This window comes from Nerophis ophidion, linkage group LG14 (assembly GCF_033978795.1).
Source record: "Nerophis ophidion isolate RoL-2023_Sa linkage group LG14, RoL_Noph_v1.0, whole genome shotgun sequence".
Lineage (NCBI taxonomy): Eukaryota > Metazoa > Chordata > Actinopteri > Syngnathiformes > Syngnathidae > Nerophis > Nerophis ophidion.
This window is the reverse complement of record NC_084624.1, coordinates 26,572,292-26,591,466: the sequence shown is the minus strand read 5'-3', so window position 1 is coordinate 26,591,466 and position 19,175 is coordinate 26,572,292. Positions and strand designations below refer to the sequence as shown.

General features: G+C 44.5%; 1 protein-coding gene across 2 annotated transcripts in view; it reads right to left on the bottom strand.

Annotated features, from left to right (window-relative positions):
• LOC133568376 (adenylate cyclase type 1-like) overlaps positions 1-19,175 on the bottom strand; it is a 160,603-nt gene that overhangs the window by 8,112 nt on the left and 133,316 nt on the right. Inside the window, exons 12-17 of one of the 2 annotated variants that reach the window (XM_061920273.1) lie at positions 16,351-16,440; positions 16,019-16,281; positions 5,097-5,223; positions 410-571; positions 175-321; positions 9-107 (exon numbers count right to left, since the gene is read on the bottom strand). In XM_061920273.1, the coding sequence (XP_061776257.1) occupies positions 9-107; positions 175-321; positions 410-571; positions 5,097-5,223; positions 16,019-16,281; positions 16,351-16,440 (888 nt within the window). The remainder of the gene's footprint in view (positions 1-8; positions 108-174; positions 322-409; positions 572-5,096; positions 5,224-16,018; positions 16,282-16,350; positions 16,441-19,175) is intronic. The other variant, XM_061920274.1, reaches the window with a different exon arrangement.

Genomic DNA, 19,175 nt, shown 5'->3' with positions numbered 1-19,175 from the left:
CGCCTCACCTTTGTTCCTATAGTAGGGACAAGGCCTACAGCTGCCATGTAGGTACTGCCTATGGTCTTGATCTTCTCTATGTCTCTGTAGCATTCCTTATCCATCAGCTGTAAAAAAAAAATACAAGATGTTAAAAAATGTGGGGATTGTTGGTGCTGCGAATCAATAATGCACCTCATCAAAGTCGGCGATGATCTCATTCAGCAGTCTCAAGCACTCCACTCCCATGTTGTTGCCGTCCAGTTCGATGTAGAAGTCATTGAAGTTGGGGATGGAGGCAAAGAGCACGCCCACTTGTGCGTAGGACTGGTAGTACAGATCCTGGCAGGATGAAAAAAAAAAACGGTGTCAAATATCCGTACTGGGATGTAGTCTCAAGTTTGTTCATCGCTTCTTTTTTAGTATCTACCTGGTGCTCTTTGTGTGTGTCTGCCTGTCTATGAGCAAAGCTCACCATGTTCTTGGGGTTGGACAGCAGGAAGTGTTGGGCCACGTGTGCCGGCAACAGATTGAACAGGATCCTGCGGTTGTCTAGTTTGACTTTTTCCATGCCGTCCCTTTCCTCCTCTGCCTGTCAGATCAGAAGAACACTCAGTTCACATGGTGGCCACGTGGGGTCACTAAAACCCCTCATACTGTATAATGTCATCTTTAGCATCATCTGATGTTTAAAGCCTGAAACTTTTTGCTACCTCAGAAGAAAGTTAGCTCTCCATGTACCACCATAATGACCAACATTCAAACACTGTAGCGTAGTAGGCTTAAGTATCCATTAAAACAAGGCAGAGGTGTTATTTAACAAGTATATTTAAAGGGGAACATTATCATCAGACCTATGTAAGCGTCAATATATACCTTGATGTTGCAGAAAAAAGACCATAGATTTTTTTAACCGATTTCCGAACTCTAAATGGGTGAATTTTGGTGAATTAAAAGCCTTTCTGTTATTCGCACTCGGAGCGACGATGTCACAACGTGGCGTCACATAGGTAGTCAATCCGCCATTTTCTCAAACACATTATAAACACCAAGTCAAATCAGCTCTGTTATTTTCCGTTTTTTCGACTGTTTTCTGTACCTTGGAGACATCATGCCTCGTCGGTGTGTTGTTGGAGGGTTTAACAACACGATCCGGGACGGATTCAAGTTGATTTACGTGGAGTGTGCATCAATTAGGACGACATGCTAATCGATGCTAACATGCTATTTAGAATAGCTGTATGTACATCTGTACATACAAATTTAATGTACACCCACATTTAATGCCAAACAAACACTTACCAATCGACGGATTTAAGTGGCTCCCGTGTCACAAGATGCGAAAGGCCCGATCGTTTGGTCTGCACATTTTACCGGCGATGCTAAGGCGGACATGGCACAGAGATGTATGGATATCCTGCGACACTCAATCGTTGGTTAGAAGGCGATCGCCAAATAGCGTCAATAGCTATTCGCTCAATAGCTTCAGTTTCTTCTTCAATTTCGTTTTCGCTATCTGCCTCCATACTCCAACCATCCGTTTCAATACATGCGTAAACTGTTGAATCCCTTAAGCCGCTGAAATCAGAGTCTGAATCCGAGCTAATGTCGTTATATCTTGCTGTGCTATCCGCCATGTTTGTTTGTATTGGCATCACTGGGTGGCTTCACAGAAAATCAGGCACTTTAAAGCCTTTTTTCGGGATATTCCATGATGGGTAAAATTTTGAAAAATACTTCAAAAAATAAAATAAGTCACTGGGAACTGATTTTTATTGGTTTTAACCCTTCTGAAATTGTGCTAATGTTCCCCTTCAAATATCTATCCGCTGTAACATTACACACAGTTTGAACAGTAACACTGTGTTTGGGTATTTAATTAGGTGATTATTTGGCATGCCACTAGATGGAGACCTCGTACAACCACAGTTTTAGAATTATTGGTTAAAGCATGCAAAATGGTCCTTTTCCTACACTTAAAGCGGAACTGCACTTTTGTTTAGAATTCTGCCTGTCGTTGGCAATCATTATGAGACAAGAACACATGTCTTTTGTTTTTTAGATGATAAAAAAACGCTTGGATGATGCGGTTCATGGCAGTCACCTTTTTAGCCTTCAAAACTCTCCATCAACGTTTTATACACACACTGCAAGTATATATATAATGTAGTAACATACACTTTCACAACAATATGTACAATATTTATTGTATTTATACGATTTTAATTACTACTGGTACTGACTTCTTCCATGGACTTACAAACCCTGTTTTCATATGAGTTGGGAAATTGTGTTAGATGTAAATATAAACGGAATACAATGATTTGCAAGTCCTTTTCAACCCATGTTCGATTGAATGCACTACAAAGACAAGATATTTGATGTTCAAACTTATAAACTTAATTTTTTTTTGCAAAAAATAATTAACTTAGAATGTCATGGCTGCAACACGTACCAAAGTAGTTGGGAAAGGGCATGTTCACCACTGTGTTACATCACCTTTTCATTTAAGAACACCAATAAATATTTGGGAACTGAGGAAATTAATTGTTGAAGCTTTGAAAGTGGAATTCTTTCCCATTTTTGTTTTATGTAGAGCTTCAGTCGTTCAAAAGTACGGGGTCTCCGCTGTCGTATTTTACGCTTCATAATGCGCCACACATTTTCGATGGGTGACAGGTCTGGACTGCAGGCGGGCCAGCAAAGTACCCGCACTCTTTTTTTTACGAAGCCACGCTGTTGTAACAAGTGCTGAATGTGGCTTGGCATTGACTTGCTGAAATAATCAGGGGCGTCCATGAAAAAGACGGCGCTTAGATGGCAGTAAATGTTGTTCCAAAACCTGTATGTACCTTTCAGCATTAATGGTGCCTTCACAGATGTGTAAGTTACTCATGCCTTGGGCACTAAAGAACCCCCATACCATCACAGATGCTGGCTTTTGAACTTTGCATCGATAACAGTCTGAATGGTTCGCTTCCCCTTTGGTCCGGATGACACAAAGTCGAATATTTCCAAAAACAATTTGAAATGTGGTCTCGTCAGACCACAGAACACTTTTCCACTTTGCATCCGTCCATCTTGATGATCTCAGGCCCAGATAAGCCGGTGGCGTTTCTGGATGTTGTTGATAAATGGCTTTCGCTTCACGTAGTAGAGCATTAACTTGCACTTACAGATGTAGCGACAAACTGTATTTAGTGACAGTGGTTTTCGGAAGTGTTCCTGAGCCCTTGTGGTGACATCCTTTAGAGATTGATGTCGGTCTTTGATACAGTGCCGTCTGAGGGATCGAAGGTCACGGTCATTCAATGTTGGTTTTCGACCATGCCGCTTACATGGAGTGATTTCTCCAGATTCTTTGAACCTTTTGTTTATATTATGGTTCGTAGATGTTGAAATCCTTAAATTTCTTACAGTTGCACTTTGAGAAACGTTGTTCTTAAACTGTTTAACTTTTTGCTCATGCAGCTGTGGACAAAGGGGTGTACCTCGCCCCATCCTTTCTTGTGAAAGACTGAGCAATTTTTGGGAAGCTGTTTTTATACCCAATCTTGGCACCCACGTGTTCCCAATTAGCCTGCACACCTGGGGGGTGTTCCAAATACGTGTTTGATGAGCATTCCTCAACTTTATCAGTATTTATTGCCACCTTTCCCAACTTCTTTGTCACGTGTTGCTGGCATCAAATTCTAAAGTTAATGATTATTTGCAAAAAAAAATAAAAAATTGTTATCAGTTTGAACATCAAATATGTTGTCTTTGTAGCATATTCAACTGAATATGGGTTGAAAATGATTTGCAAATAAATGGTTTGTACTTGCATAGCGCTTTTCTACCTTCAAGGTACTCAAAGCGCTTTGACACTACTTCCACATTTACCCATTCACACACATATTCACACACTGATGGAGGGAGCTGCCATGCAAGGCGCCAACCAGCACCCATCAGGAGCAAGGGTGAAGTGTCTTGCTCAGGACACAACGGACGTGACAAAGTTGGTACTAGGTGGGATTTGAACCAGGGACCCTCGGGTTGCGCACGGCCACTCTTCCACTGCGCCACGCCGTCCCCAAATCATTGTATTCCGTTTATATTTACATCTTAACACAATTTCCCAGCTCATATGGAAACGTGGTTTGTATTTACATTTCCATAACAGCGCACGTCAGACTTTCGGCAACAGACTTACTACTTCGGGATACACTCCTAGCAGACTTGGTAACGAACAACAAATACGACTACTATTGAAGAAATGAGGATTCAAAACCTTATCTTTTTGAATCTGAATATATGGAGAATGAACTACTGCTTATAGAATCGATTAGAAAGAAGAGGGTAAAACGTTAGAGCAGCCGGAAGCCGAGAGAGTGAGGTCGGCGAGACACGACGCTGCAAATGTGGAATTTGGAGACTAGCTATTTTGACATAAATGGAGTGATTACACAAATAAACCAGAAACAATGTTCTTGGCCAGCTTGACCAAACAGACAACAGTCCATCGAGTGAGTCACTCTTCATATTGATCAGCACTTCCTACGTGTATCATGACAGAATGCTAGCTGTGTACAAACAAGACATGAAATAATACTTTGCATATACTGTAATATAATTTTTCATGTCTTTCAGTCAGTACACATTGGTGTCCTATCGCATTGTGTTGTTCATTCCAGATTCAAATGTGTTTCGTGTTGTTGTTGAAGTTAGCTTATCTCTTGCCGTAGCTAGCTTTTAAGGCTAACGTGTTAAAACGCTAGAAACAATGTTGCTACAGCTTGGTTATTACACAAGTTACGGGATGTCAATTAAGTATTGTTGGCGGTTTTTGAATGCATTTTAAAAGTGATTTGAGGCAGAAGTGATTGCTACCATTAGCTGCATTGCTAGCTACCTGCTAAAAAAACAACACTTTTGTCTTCTTGTCCCTCTTAATGAAAATGAAAGGCAAAATTCCCCAAAAAAGTGCAGTTCCCCTTTAAGACGCCAACTGAGCCACAAAAAGCGGGCAGCTTCTAAATATCAGTCCTGCACACATGAGCCAACACTGAATGCAGAAAATGGCAAACACAAGATTGTATTTTGATGAACCGTGGAACACACGTCGCACACTGGCTGACCTGCACGGCCCACAGGAAGTCCAAGCGCAGTTTGAGGTCGAGCTGCCGAGAGTGGAGGGCCAAGGCGCTGACGAAAAGCAACAGAGTCAGGATGGGCTCGTAACCCCGGATGTGGAAGGACCCCCCACTGTGGAAGAGACCAAAGTCAGGACCGGAATGCACGGACCACCCAGGAAGCTACATAGGAGGCCCACAGAGTAAAGTTATGCATGCAAAACACTCCAGCATAAAACATTTTTTAGTTGTTTGAATACTAAGAAACTCCTTTTATTTAGCGACAAAATCTTTAAACGCATCACCTGTCCTCAACAGTAACTCAATCAAAGGAAAGTATTGGCATAATTGTGCTAGTATTTATCTCTGTCCAAAAGTCCAATCAGATCACTGGGATAATTATAACACTTCAGCTAACAGCCTATAGGGGGGCATTTCCAGATGATACCAGGGGATTGCTATGATATGTTGCGATGCATATGTTATGTTCCTTCTTTGGAAATATCACTCAGTATTTGACAATTCTTCAACAACTATTTTATTGTTTATATTATTTGTATCATTTAAAATATATTATTGCTGTAATTATTTAAAAAAATAGAAATACAAAATACTTACATTAATTGCAAAACCTAAAAGATTTTTTTTGCTGAAATAAGCAGGGGCGTCTATGAAAAAGACGTTTTTGGGCAACATATGTTGCCCAAAAACCTGTATGTACCTTTCAGCATTAATGGTGCCTTTACAGATGTGTAAGTTACCCATGCCGTGGGCACTAATACACCCCCATACCATCACGGATGCTGGCTTTTCAACTTTGTGACTATAACAATCCAGATAGATATTTTCCTCTTTGTTCCAAGGGACACAACGTCCGCAGTTTCCAAAAACAATTTGAAATGTCGACTCGTCAGATCAAAGAACACTTTTCCACTATGCATCAGTCCATCTTAGATGAGCTCGGGCCTAGCAAAGCCGGCTAAGTTTCTGGGTGTTGTTGATAAATGGCTTTGGCTTTGCATGGTACAGTTTTAACTTGCACTTATAGATGTAGCGACCAACTGTTGTTACTGACAGTAGTTTTCTGAAGTATTCCTGAGCCCATGTGGTGATATCCTTTACACGCTGATGTCAGTTTTTGATACAGTACCGTCTGAGGGATCAAAGGTCCGTAATATCATCGCTTACTTGTAGTGCCAACTTCACTGGTTTTGGGTTTTGTAAATACACAACAAATAAATAATAAATTAAATGAATTATTAACAATTAAGTCAATAATTGTGTTTTTGATTGGTAGAGCAAAGAGGAGGAAACATATCTTATTTAAAATGATTACTGGATGTATTATTGTGAGTATAGGTGGATAAAATTAAATATATGTATCCTGTTAATACACTTACTTTTGTCAAGTATATTAATACTTGACTACAACAGATGTATTTTGGCCTAAAGATTGATGATAAAGGTGAAGTTATAAAACTGAAACGCCCTCAGGAAGAGGTGCTTTAAGACATGGCTAGCTAGTTAGCAGCGAATATCCATCTGTGGTCGGCAGTGTTTTAGCTATTTCTAAATCACTAATCCTGGCCTCCATGGCGACAAATAAAGTACGTTTCTTGCAAGTATCATCCCTGCAGGACGAGGAATAGTTCAACATGCTTCACTACACACTGTAGGAGAATAAAATAGCTCTCCCGCTTCACAATGTAAACAAATGCCATGGGTGGATCTACACCTGACATCCACTGTAATGATACAAAGTAAACTGGTGTATCTAGTCGATACTACCATGATTAGTGTATTGATGATTATGAATCAGATTATCGGGGCAGGACAATATAAGATTTAGCGTCTTCTTGATTCTTTTCTAACACACCTTTTCATTTTCTTTTAATATTACTTTTGAAAATAGTGTGTTGTGGATGCTTTTTTTGTTTTAAATGCGTAGATGTTTTTTCCTGTTCAAAATGAAATAGCGAACAATATCAAAATCAAAAAACAAAAATGACCATTAAAAAAATTTAAATATGTCATAAATTAATATGTAAGTGAATTAAATTATATTTATACAGCGCTTTTTTTCCTCTAGAGACTCAAAGCGATTTACATAGTGAAACCCATTAGCAACATCTTTAAAGTACATTTAAACCAGGGTGGGTGGCACTGGGAGCAGGTGGGCAAAGTGTCTTGCACAAGGACACAAAGGCAGTGACTAGGATGGCCGAAGCGGGAATCGACCATGGTACCCTCAAGTTGCTGGCACAGCCGTCCTACCAACCGAGCCACGCCGCTCCATATTAACATTAGTTATTGTTTCTGATGGAAGATCAGGAAATTTGGGCTGCAGCTACAGATGACTTTAGTAATCACATAATTTATCAATGACTTTGTTCTATTAATGAAGTCATTTAATAAAAAACACTAAATTGCTTCAATGTAAAGAAATTGCACTTTTGTTGTTTAAAAAAAAAAAGTTAAACAATCTCTGCTGTTTGCCTTCATGCAGACCTCACCACCGCTCTCATTTGTGCAGTATTGCCGCGGCCGTGCGGAAACTGTGTCTGCATATTTAGGAGTATTGGGCAATTCATGCTGTTTGGATTTTATGAAAGTAAAAATGTACCCTCATTAAACGATTAATATAAATCCAAATAATCAATTAATCCATGCAGCCCTGAAGGGAATTGCTATTCCATGGCTTTGAACCTGATATTTCCATAATGTAACACTTTCTTTGTCCATTTCTGCTTGTTATTTTCCAGCTTGTGGCTCATCTGTATTTACTGAATGCAGCCAAGTTTTCCCCCGCTACGGAACGGCCCGAGTTTCTGATAGTTTTCTGAAAAAAAAAGGGAGCACAAAACATTTTAATTATTGGCTTTATTTGAACAAATATGTTTACGGTACCGTAAACATATGTTTCTTATTGCAATCTAAGAACAATTTTGTCCTTAAATAAAATAGTGAACATACTAGACAACTAGTCTTTTAGTAGTAAGTAAACAAACAAAGGCTCCTAATTAGTCTGCTGACATATGCAGAAACATATTGTGTCATTTATCATTCTATTATTTTGTCAAAATTATTATTATTAAGCTGTTAAAATCCACTTGTTCATTTGCTGTTAATATCTGCTATTTCCGGTGTGTAATGAAGCATGTTTAGCTATTCCTTGTCCTGCAGGGATGATACTTGTTGGAAACGTACTATATTTGTTGCCATGGAGGCGAAGATTAGTGATTTAGAAGTAGCTAAAACACTGCCGACTGCGGATGGATGTTAGCTGCTAGCTAGCTAGCCATTTCTTAAAGCACCTCTTCCTGAGGGCGTTTCAGTGTTATAACTTCACCTAAGTGAAGTACCGTACAAAAATAATAATAAAATAAAATAAATTAAAAATATACAGTATATATGTATATGTATATATATATATATATATATATATATATATATATATACATACATAAATACATATATATATATATATATATATATATATACATATATATATATATATTTATACTGTATATATGAACACATATACATTTGTATATACAGGGTATATGGTAAATGGTAAATGGGTTGTACTTGTATAGCACTTCTCAACCCCTTTTTAAGGAGCCCAAAGCGCTTTGACAGTATTTCCACATACATATATATATACATATGTATATGTATATAAATATATGTATATATATATATATATATTTATATATATATATATGTATATGTTAGAAAGGTTCCCAAACTCTGTGCTACCTTAAGAGACTATTGTGAGCAGTCCACCTTAAGAGCGCAAGGCATTGTGGGGCGCGCTTATTCATTCTAACAAAAACAGAGCACAGAGTGGTGAATGCCAGTCCTTTACATTTGCTGCCTGTATATATATCTACAACTTGTAAGATTGTATAGCACTGCGGTACCTGGTGCGTCACTGACGAATCCAATCCAATGTAACCTGCCATGCCTGTCAACCTGCCTACTAACAAGTAAACTGCCATATGCCAAACGAACTGTCCTTTCCATTGTGTCCTGACCGATGCCCCCGGGGCGAATTAGACTACCTTTATAGGACCATACAGTCCTTTATAACTCTCCACAACATTGTGGTCCTTCGAGCCGGATAGCTTCATTTACCCCTGGACAGTATGGACTTCGAAGGATTAGGAGCACGGCCTAAGCGTCAGACACGCCCACCAACCCGCTTTGATGATTACCAGCTCAGCAATATCATGCAAAGACACAGGCATGGGCAGGAAGAAGAATGGATATCTCATGAGAAGGAGGGTGCAGCCAAGGAAACCCCCCCATACTCTACCCCCGCTCTCTACTCTCATCAGCTTAGGCGAGATGCTGCTTGTCATGAAGAGGACCCGTACGAACCAGAGTGGCAGAGGTACAGGTCAGACACCCAGCTAGCCCACCTACAGCATGCAGAGAGAGAGACCAGGGAGGAGATGGCCCGAGAACCAACCCCACTCCATCATTCACCTCAGGATCTCTCTCTAAGAGATGAAATCAGTCCCATACTGAGAGAAAGCGCCATGCTACAGCAGTCACAGATGACCGTGCAAGCGGATGTGGCTACATTAGGTCAAGTTCATAACAAAATTAGAAGACTGACTAACACAGTAACCAACCTTCAGCAAGGTAACCCACGACCCGCTTGTCAACTCAACCCCCATTCTGTATACATCGAGGATGAAGAGGATTGGCCTGAACCCCCTCCACCATGGCCGGACACAGCGGCCCTAGAACGTCCGTCAGGTCAACCAGTCATGGACCGACTAGATCAGATGATGGTGGAGCTACAGCTGATAAGGAGCCAGATTATGTCAGCTAGCCACCGCAAGGTGTCACCAGCGAAGGCTGGCAATAAACCACAGTACCTTCAAACCCAACAGCTAAGCAGCGAGCCTTGTCCCCCCTACATGGCTCACACCTACACCATTCCTACCCGCACTCCAGAGGAACCTACCTACATGGCACGCTATCCACCGCAACAGTTGCCACACCACTTCCAGCGTGCTGTTCAGCCCACACACCAGAGACCTGTGTACCACACCACTACATCAACAATGCGGCAGCACCAACCACCGGCTCAGGGTCCTCCCACCAGGGCTATGCCCCACGTTGCAGACTATGCACCACAGCAGCTGCTGAATCAGTACCAGCCACACTACGCACAAGTACAGTACCTCCCTCGTGTAACTCCATCCTATGCAACCACTGATACGTCTAGCCAGCCTGGGTACATGCCAGTGTCCACACAAGCAGCCCCGTGGATGCAGAGACAGGGCCAGCAAACCCCTCCTCCACCACGCTATGAATCAGCAGCTGCAGCTGCAGACCAGACCTACCATACCAGACCATACCAAACTTCAGTCACTACGACCCATGTGAGTTTGCCCGTTTAAAAATAGCTCTGGAGAACCTCCTGCCTACTGAAGGGACTGAAATGTTCAAGTACCAGATTCTGGTAGACCATCTGAAGCTTGAAGAGGCACAATTGATAACAGATTCTTATATCCAGTCCCCCACACCCTACACTGACACCATGCCAGCCCTCAAGAAAGAAATTCGGCCAGCCCCACCAGATAGCCCTCAGGAAGATAGCCAGTGTACTAGACTGACCTGATATTCGCCGTGGAGACACCGCAGCCTTTGGGCGGTTTGCCCTACATGTTCAGTCCTTGGTTGGCCTACTTAAGTCTTTGGGCACTGACGGTGAAGGGGAGCTTCGCTGTGGATCTCACGTGGTGAGACTGTTAAGCAAACTACCTGCAGAGCAACGGGCAGACTTCCGTCGAACCACCTTTAAGAACCCCGGGACTGTTCCCACCCTGTGCGATCTAGCCCAGTGGCTCCAGCACGAATCCTGGTGTCAGGATTTCGACGGACAGACACCCATAAGAGCAAAGGAAACCCAAGTGTCCCGGTATGAGAGTCGCCAGGGAAGGCGACCTGTTATCGTCCTCCATGGATCAAAGGACTCGAAGAAAAAAAGGTGGACCTCCTAGAGCCTCAGAGGGAAAGAAGGGGGAGAGCTAAGCCCTATTGTCCTTTCTGCGAGAGCGATGAACACTTCCTCAGCCAGTGTACAGAAGTCACAAAGTTAAACAAAGAAACTCTAACTGAGTGGATAAAGGCCAACAAAAGGTGCTGGTGCTGTGCACGGCCACACCAAGCCGCTCAGTGTGACTTAAAGAAGCCCTGTGGCCTATGCCAAGGGAAACATCTGCAGGTCCTTCACGACGTAAATGATCGACCACCAAGACCGACAAGCAAGGAGGAGAGCTGCCTGGTGAGCTCCTCCACTGAGGTCCTGTACGTCGACCATCCCCCAGTCCACAACAGGGTCTTACTGAAGGTCATCAGAGTGCTTCTTCGTCACGGAAATCGTACTATAACCACCTATGCCATCTTGGATGACGGGTCCGAAAGGACCATGCTCCTGCCAGCAGCTGCCCGAGAACTTGGTCTACAAGGCACACCTGAGGACCTGCCCCTGAGAACCATCAGACAGGAGGTCCAGACCCTACGCGGCTCTGCGGTATCCTTCCACATCTCTCCTGTTGCTGAGCCAAAGACCAGCTTCCTAGTCTCCAGAGCCTTCACCTCAGGTCGCCTCGGCCTAGGCGAACAGTCATACCCGATGGACCAACTACAGAAGAGGTACACCCACCTGGTCGGTTTACCAATTAAGCCCTTCCACAGTGCCAGACCCCTAGTACTCATCGGCTCCGACCACCCACACCTGATCACCTCTATCGAGCCAATCCGACTGGGCCTGCCAGGTGGGCCTGCTGCCGTCCGGACCAGGCTAGGCTGGACTCCTCAGGGCCCAGCAAGATTCTCCCAGCAGCCCCTACACTCACAGCAGTGCCTAGTGACATCAGTTCACCCTCCAGCTTCGGAACCATTCAAACGCGTCGAAAGGCTTTGGCAGCTCGACACTCTTCCATATAAAAGTGAGAAGATTGTAACCATGTCGAGACAAGACCAAGCAGCAGTAGCCCTGCTAGAAGAGAAGACCACCCGCGTGGAGGTAGCAGGAGTCTTACGATATACCACCCCCCTGCTGCGCAAGCGAGACATGCCTCTCCTTCATGCCCCCAAAGAAGCTGTCATGCCGAGTCTGCAGAGCACAGAACGGCGGCTAGCTAAAGACCCAGAACGTGCCAAGGCTTACAGCGCAGAAATCCAGAAGCTGGTGGATGCAGGTTCTGTCACTAAGTTAACCCCCGAAGAAGTCAACCAAGACGGAGAAGAGTGGTACATTCCTCACCACATGGTGAGTCACAACAACAAGAACAGAATCGTTTTCAATTGCTCCTATCAGTACAGGGGCCAGAGTCTGAACAACTCTCTACTGCCAGGACCCACCCTTGGAGCATCACTCCTGGGAGTTCTACTGCGCTTCCGGGAACATGCAGTCGCCTTAAGCGCAGATATTAAAGGGATTTTCCATCAAGTCCGTCTCCTTCCTGGAGACTGTCCCCTCTTGCGGTTCGTGTGGCGCGACTTGACCAGAAATGAAACCCCAGCAGGTTTCGAGTGGCGAGTTCTACCATTTGGCACAACCTGCAGTCCATGCTGTGCCACGTTTGCTCTACAGCTCCATGTAGCCAACCATAGCAAGCCAGGAGATGATGTGAGCCTCTCTATAGAGAGGTCCTTCTATGTTGACAATTTCCTACAGTCTGCCCAAACCTGAGGATGCCAGAGAGTTGGTAGACAGACTTTGTGGAATACTTGCAGCTGGTGGGTTTGATCTACGCCAGTGGGCTAGCAACGTGCCAAAAGTCGTGGGACACCTGCCCAAAGAAGCCAGGTCCGACATCCTCGAGCTCTGGCTCGCACAAGACCAAACAGACTCTTCTGAATCCACTCTAGGACTCAGCTGGCACTGTCAAACCGACACCATAGGCTACAAGCATGGACCCATAGAGTACGGAGTTCCAACAATGCGGAACATCTACAGGGTTTTGGTCAGTCAGTATGACCCCTTACGGTTTATCTTACCATACACCACTCGAGCCAAGATGCTGGTCAGACGCCTCTGGGAGAAAAACAGGGACTGGGATGATCCTCTCCTGCGCCAAGACCTCTTACAAGCGTGGACGGCCTGGGAGGAAGAACTACAATTTCTATCTCAAGTCACCTTGCCACGAGCGTATACACCAGTCGAAGTGGATGTTTTAAGTGTCACCCGTCAAGTCCATGTGTTCTGTGATGCATCAGAACAAGCTTCTGGCTCGGCGGAGTATCTGAGAACGCTGGACTGCCGAGGTCAAGTCCATCTGTCCTTCCTACTCGCCAGGTCCAGAGTTGCTCCCAAGCGACTACTCTCCATACCCAGACTGGAGCTGTGTGGAGCGGTCACAGGAGCTCAACTAGCTAAACTCCTATAGAAAGAGCTCACACTGAAGATCGATCAGACCATCCTGTGGACAGACTCTACAACAGTACTGGCTGCAGTCTGAGTCATGTCGCTTCAAGATTTTCGTTGGTACCAGAGTGGCCGAAATACAGGACCTCACAAGTCCCACCCCCTGGCGATACATAGATTCAGCGAGGAACCCAGCTGACGACATCACCAGGGGAAAGACTCTACAGGACCTGACCAAGCCGAACAGGTGGAGCCATGGCCCCCCCTTCCTCCTTCAGACTTCAGATGAGTGGCCTGTCAAGCCCAACGTCGAACAGGAGGGCGATGCCTCCGAGCTACGACAGTCTACTTTTTGCGGTGTCACCTTAACAACACCTAGTACACCAGACGCCAAGGTGAAGCAGTATGCTACCTGGAAGGAGCTGCTAGTAGCTACAGTGCAGGGGTTACATGGGGCGGCAGGTAGCTACAATGCCGAAGACAATCACAATGCTGAGACCCTCATATTAAAGCAAGCGCAGTGCGAGAGCTTCCCAGAGGAGTTGCGGCTCTTGAAAGCAGGAAAGCCCGTACCATCAGGCAGCAGACTGCTCACCCTGTCACCAGACCTGCAACAGCAACTTGCCAAGCAAAAAGTTGACTTCCACTTCAACCCCCCCGCAGCATCTCTCTTTGGAGGAGCATGGGAAAGGGAAATCCGCTCCGTAAAGACCGCCTTGTACACCACAGTGGGAACTCAGTCAGTCTCAGAAGAAGTGCTGCGGACCGTGCTACTGGAGGTAGAGGGGATTCTTAACTCACAGCCATTGGGGTTTGTCTCCTCCAGTCTCACAGATCTCGATCCTGTGACCCCCAATAGTTTGTTGATGGGGCGGCCAGAGGGGTCCTTGCCCCAGATCGTATACCCAGAGACTGAGTTACTGAGCCGCCGTTGATGGAGGAATTCACACGTGCTGGCGGATCGCTTCTGGTCCAGTTTCTTGAGAAATTATCTGCCAAGCCTCGTCATAAATGGCACTCTACGGCAGCTGACCTCGCAGAAGGCTCAGTAGTGATGTTGGTGAGTCCCCAGCTTCTACGGGCCTTGTAGCCCATCGGTCATGTCACTAAGGTCCACCCTAGTAACAACGGCCACATCCGTTCAGCGGACGTGAGGATCAGAGACCGTGAATACACCAGACCAGTTGCCAGGCTGGTTGTCCTCCCAGCCCTTCCACCCGGCGAGGAAGAGGACAGCTCTACTGCCACCATCGCCCCTTCGTGAGACGCTAATAACTTTGTCACCTTTCTATGGACCGAATGTACATTCGGGGGCGGCTGTTAGAAAGGTTCCCAAACTCTGTGCTACCTTAAGAGACTATTGTGAGCAGTCCACCTTAAGAGTGCAAGGCATTGTGGGGCGCGCTTATTCATTCTAACAAAAACAGAGCACAGAGTGGTGAATGCCAGTCCTTTACATTTGCTGCCTGTATATATATCTACAACTTGTAAGATTGTATAGCACTGCGGTACCTGGTGCGTCACTGACGAATCCAATCCAATGTAACCTGCCATGCCTGTCAACCTGCCTACTAACAAGTAAACTGCCATATGCCAAACGAACTGTCCTTTCCATTGTGTCCTGACCGACGCCCCCGGGGTGAATGAGACTACCTTTATAGAACCATACAGTCTTTTATAACTCTCCACAACAGTATACATATATATATATGTATACCGTATTTCCTTGAATTGCCGCAGGGCATATTAGCATGCGCCTGCCTTGAAATACTGACGGGTCAAACTCGCTTCCCAAAATAATTAGCGCATGCTTAGTATTACCGCCTGGTCAAACTCGTGACGTCACGAGTGACACTTCCCCTGTCGTCATTTTCAAAATGGAGGAGGCTGATTTCAATACCGGTAACTTGAAACCGTTTAAAGGGAAAAAGATTAAGAGCTATTCAGAAGGATTTAAGGTCCAAGCTTACATCACACTCAAATTTTTACTGCATACCTTTGGTAGGTGCCGGAGTGAGAAGAAGTTTAAAATAATTAGCGCATGCTTACTTTTACCGCATGCCTTTGGTACGCGCAGGAGTGAGAAGAGGTTTTAAATTAATTAGCGCCTCGGCGGCAATTCAAGGAAATAAGGTGTATATATATATATATATATATATATCAAAATAATCAATGAATCCACGCAGCCCTGGAGGGAATTGCTATTCCTAGTCAAGTGAGTGTTTTTTTAGGATGCTTCAAAGTGCGTGTGTTGCCCATCTAAGCACATGTTACTGGAAAGGCTCCCCTGACTCTTGCTAATCTGTTTCCCTCACTGTCTGAGAGTAACGTGACAATCTTGCTTAGCGCCGTCAGTCAATCGCAGCTTGCTGAAACTAGATTTGCTAGGCTGATGAGATGTACAGTAATGTGTCGGCGTCGCCTCCTTTGGGAGGAAACAAACAGAAAACTAAAAAGGTGCAAACAAGCAGCCCATTTGCATGATTGCAGAGTTTGATGTCGGCGCGCCCCGCCGCCTCGCGAGCCTCTCACCCACCCGGCACTTTTGCGGAAACCGCTGAGCTCCAGCACGGTGACGTACAGCACCCCCAGGAGGAGCATGAGCGCCATCTTAGGCAGCCAGGAGACGCGCAGGAAGAGCGCCAGCGTGAGCGTGCCCACCACGCAGGACAGGAAGGCGTAACGGGCGCCGTCGCAAGGCAGTTCGGCCGCAGTGCGGTTGGCGCCACTCTCCACGTCAGTGACGACGATGGAGATGTTGGTTTTGGCCCCGCCCCACAACCAGGGCATGCAGCCCACCTGTGAAGGGAGCAAACACATTCAGCGTTTTTGAGTGCTATTTCTCATATTGTTGCAACGCTGACTCACCACGCAGGCCTGCGCCACCGCGTAGATTAAGAGCACTATGAGGATGCACAAAGCAGTGCGGATCCGGATGGTCAGGCACCCTGGAAAACACTGAAGAAAAACAAATAATAAATAACTACAAGAGGCACTTCCTAAAGAAATTGCGTGTGAATGCCCGAATGCTGAAGGTGAACTGAAATGCTGACAGAATGTGGTATGAATGTAAGAATAGTTTGAATGTTGAATAATTAGGAATTTGGGTTTAGAACTTGGGAAAGTGTCAGTTGGATGAGTGGAATTTGTTGATGTTGGAATGGTTTGAATAGGTTAAAAAATATTGTGCGAATTGTGGAAGTTTAAAAAAATGGGCAATTAATTTTGAATGGGCAAAATGTCCCTGGAAACTAGGAATTCTTGGAAATCCGGGATTTTCTTCAAATTATTGAAAGAGAGCACATCATTTTGAAGAGGCTGAATATTTTGGAGTTGGAACAGTTTGAATTGGATGAAAAATGTCCCATGGGCTTCACGGTGGCACAATACGAAGGTCCTGAGTAGTCTGGGGTTCAATCTTTCTGTGTGGAGTTTGCATGTTCTCCCCGTGATTGCGTGGGTTCCCTCCGGGTACTCCGGCTTCCTCCCACTTCCAAAGACATGCACCTGGGGATAGGTTGATTGGCAACACTAAATTGGCCCTAGTGTGTGAGGTGAGCCTCTCTATAGAGGCTCACCTTAACTTAACTTAATTTTAACTATCTGTGTTGGCCCTGCGATGAGGTGGCGACTTGTCCAGGGTGTACACTGCCTTCTGCCCGATTGTAGCTGAGATAAGCACCAGCGCCCCCCGCGACTCCAAAAGGAATAAGCGGTAGGAAATGGATGGATGGATGGATTTCAATGGGAAATTTGGGGAGAAGTGGGAATTTTTTTACTTGAATGTTCTGAAGGAGTTGAAATGGTTGTTGTTGAAATTTTTCAAATCGGTCAAGAAATGTTGAACATGTTGAACTGAGAAATGGTATTACGGAATTCCTGGAACTTTGGGAAAATTGGGAATTTTTCCTGTTCAAAAAACAACTTTGTTTTATGTACCAATTAAGAAAAATGTTTTGACGGTGGAACGATTGAAGTGGGTTGAAATATGTGTAAGAAGTAGTCGCCAGAAAAAGGGGTGGAAATAGGGCTTTGGAAAACCAGGAATTCTGGAAAATCCTGTAATTTTTTTTAACTTAGAAAAAGGGTAGTTTGAATTTCCAGGATGAGTGGAATATGTTGGCGGTGGAATGGTTTGAATGGGTGGAAAATGTGGAAATGGTGAAAGTTTGAAAAAGGGCCAATTAATTTTGAATGGGAAAAATGTCCCGGACAACCTGGAATTCTGGGAAATTTGGACATTTTTGGAATTTGTCAAGGGATAGCCCGTGATTCCCGAATAGGCTGAACAGTATGAAGTAGGAACAGTTTGAATCGGATAAAAAATTTTGGAAGGTAGAGCGCGCCACAATCTGGAGAAGAAGAAGAATAAATAGATTAATTTTGGTGTAGAAAACCATGTGTGAAATCTTTGGAGCATTCACACAATTATTAGTAAAACAGCCTTGCACTAAAATAACTTTTACAATTTTCAAAATGAGAGTCTAACCCCGGGATTTGCACTGGACGAAAAACAGTAGCGCAGCATTGTTGCCACGGTGGCAGACTCGATCTGTTTTTATTCAAGTCAATGTGTCCGTTTCACATAATAAATACGCAGAACTTCTATATTTGTTGACTGCCTCAAAAATCCGTCCAATTTAGCCAAATTCTGCTTGTGTTGCACAGGAAGTCACGCACAAACACAAAATGAATGATCCGTTTTCAAGGCGCATCGTATTTGACACTTTACACGTCAACTTTTCAATAGTTTTTTCGACATAATTTGACCTTGTTGACACAAATGAATGAGGACTTCTGGAAGGGCAAAATTAGGGACTCATATACAGGCATATCCCAAGCAGATATATGGGGATATGAGGGCCTGTGTCAAACTAGGGTTGTACGGTATACCGGTACTAGTATAGTATCGTACTAATGAATCAAAAAATGGTACTATACACTGTCTGAAACGTAACGGTTCCCAGGCATGAAGGCGCGTCGTCACGTCGTGACATTGCTGGTTTTACGAGCAGAGAAGCATGATCGGCAGCGCAAAATCACTGAGTACTTACAAGCAGACACAGTGTGTAGACAGAAAAGGGAGATTGGTCACATCAGTGGCCTAGTGGTTAGAGTGTCCGCCCTGAGATCGGTAGGTTGGGAGTTCAAACCCCAGCCGAGTCATACCAAAGACTATAAATAAATGGGACCCATTGCCTCCCTGCTTGGCACTCAGCATCAAGGGTTGGAATTGGGGGTTAAATCACCATAAATGATTCCCGGGTGCGGCACCACTGCTCCCCTCACCTCCCAGTGGGTGATCAAGGGGATGGGTCAAATGCGGAGGACAAATTTCACCACACCTAATGTGTGTGTGACAATCATTGGTACTTTAACTTAACTTAATTTTGGCTTAAAAACTAACGATAAAGGTGAAGTTATAACACTGAAATGCCCTCAGGAAGAGGTGCTTTAAAACATGCCTAGCTACCTTGCAGCGAACATCCATCCGCAGCCTGCAGTGTTTTAGCTACTTCTAAATGACTACTCCTCGCCTCCATGGCGACAAATAAAGTAAAGTTCTTCCAAGTATCATCCCTGCAGGACGAGGAATAGCCAAACATGCTTCACTACACACCGTAGGAGGATACAATAGCTCATTGGCGTCACCGCTAACAAAAGCTAGCACGCCTGAATGTAAACAAATGCCA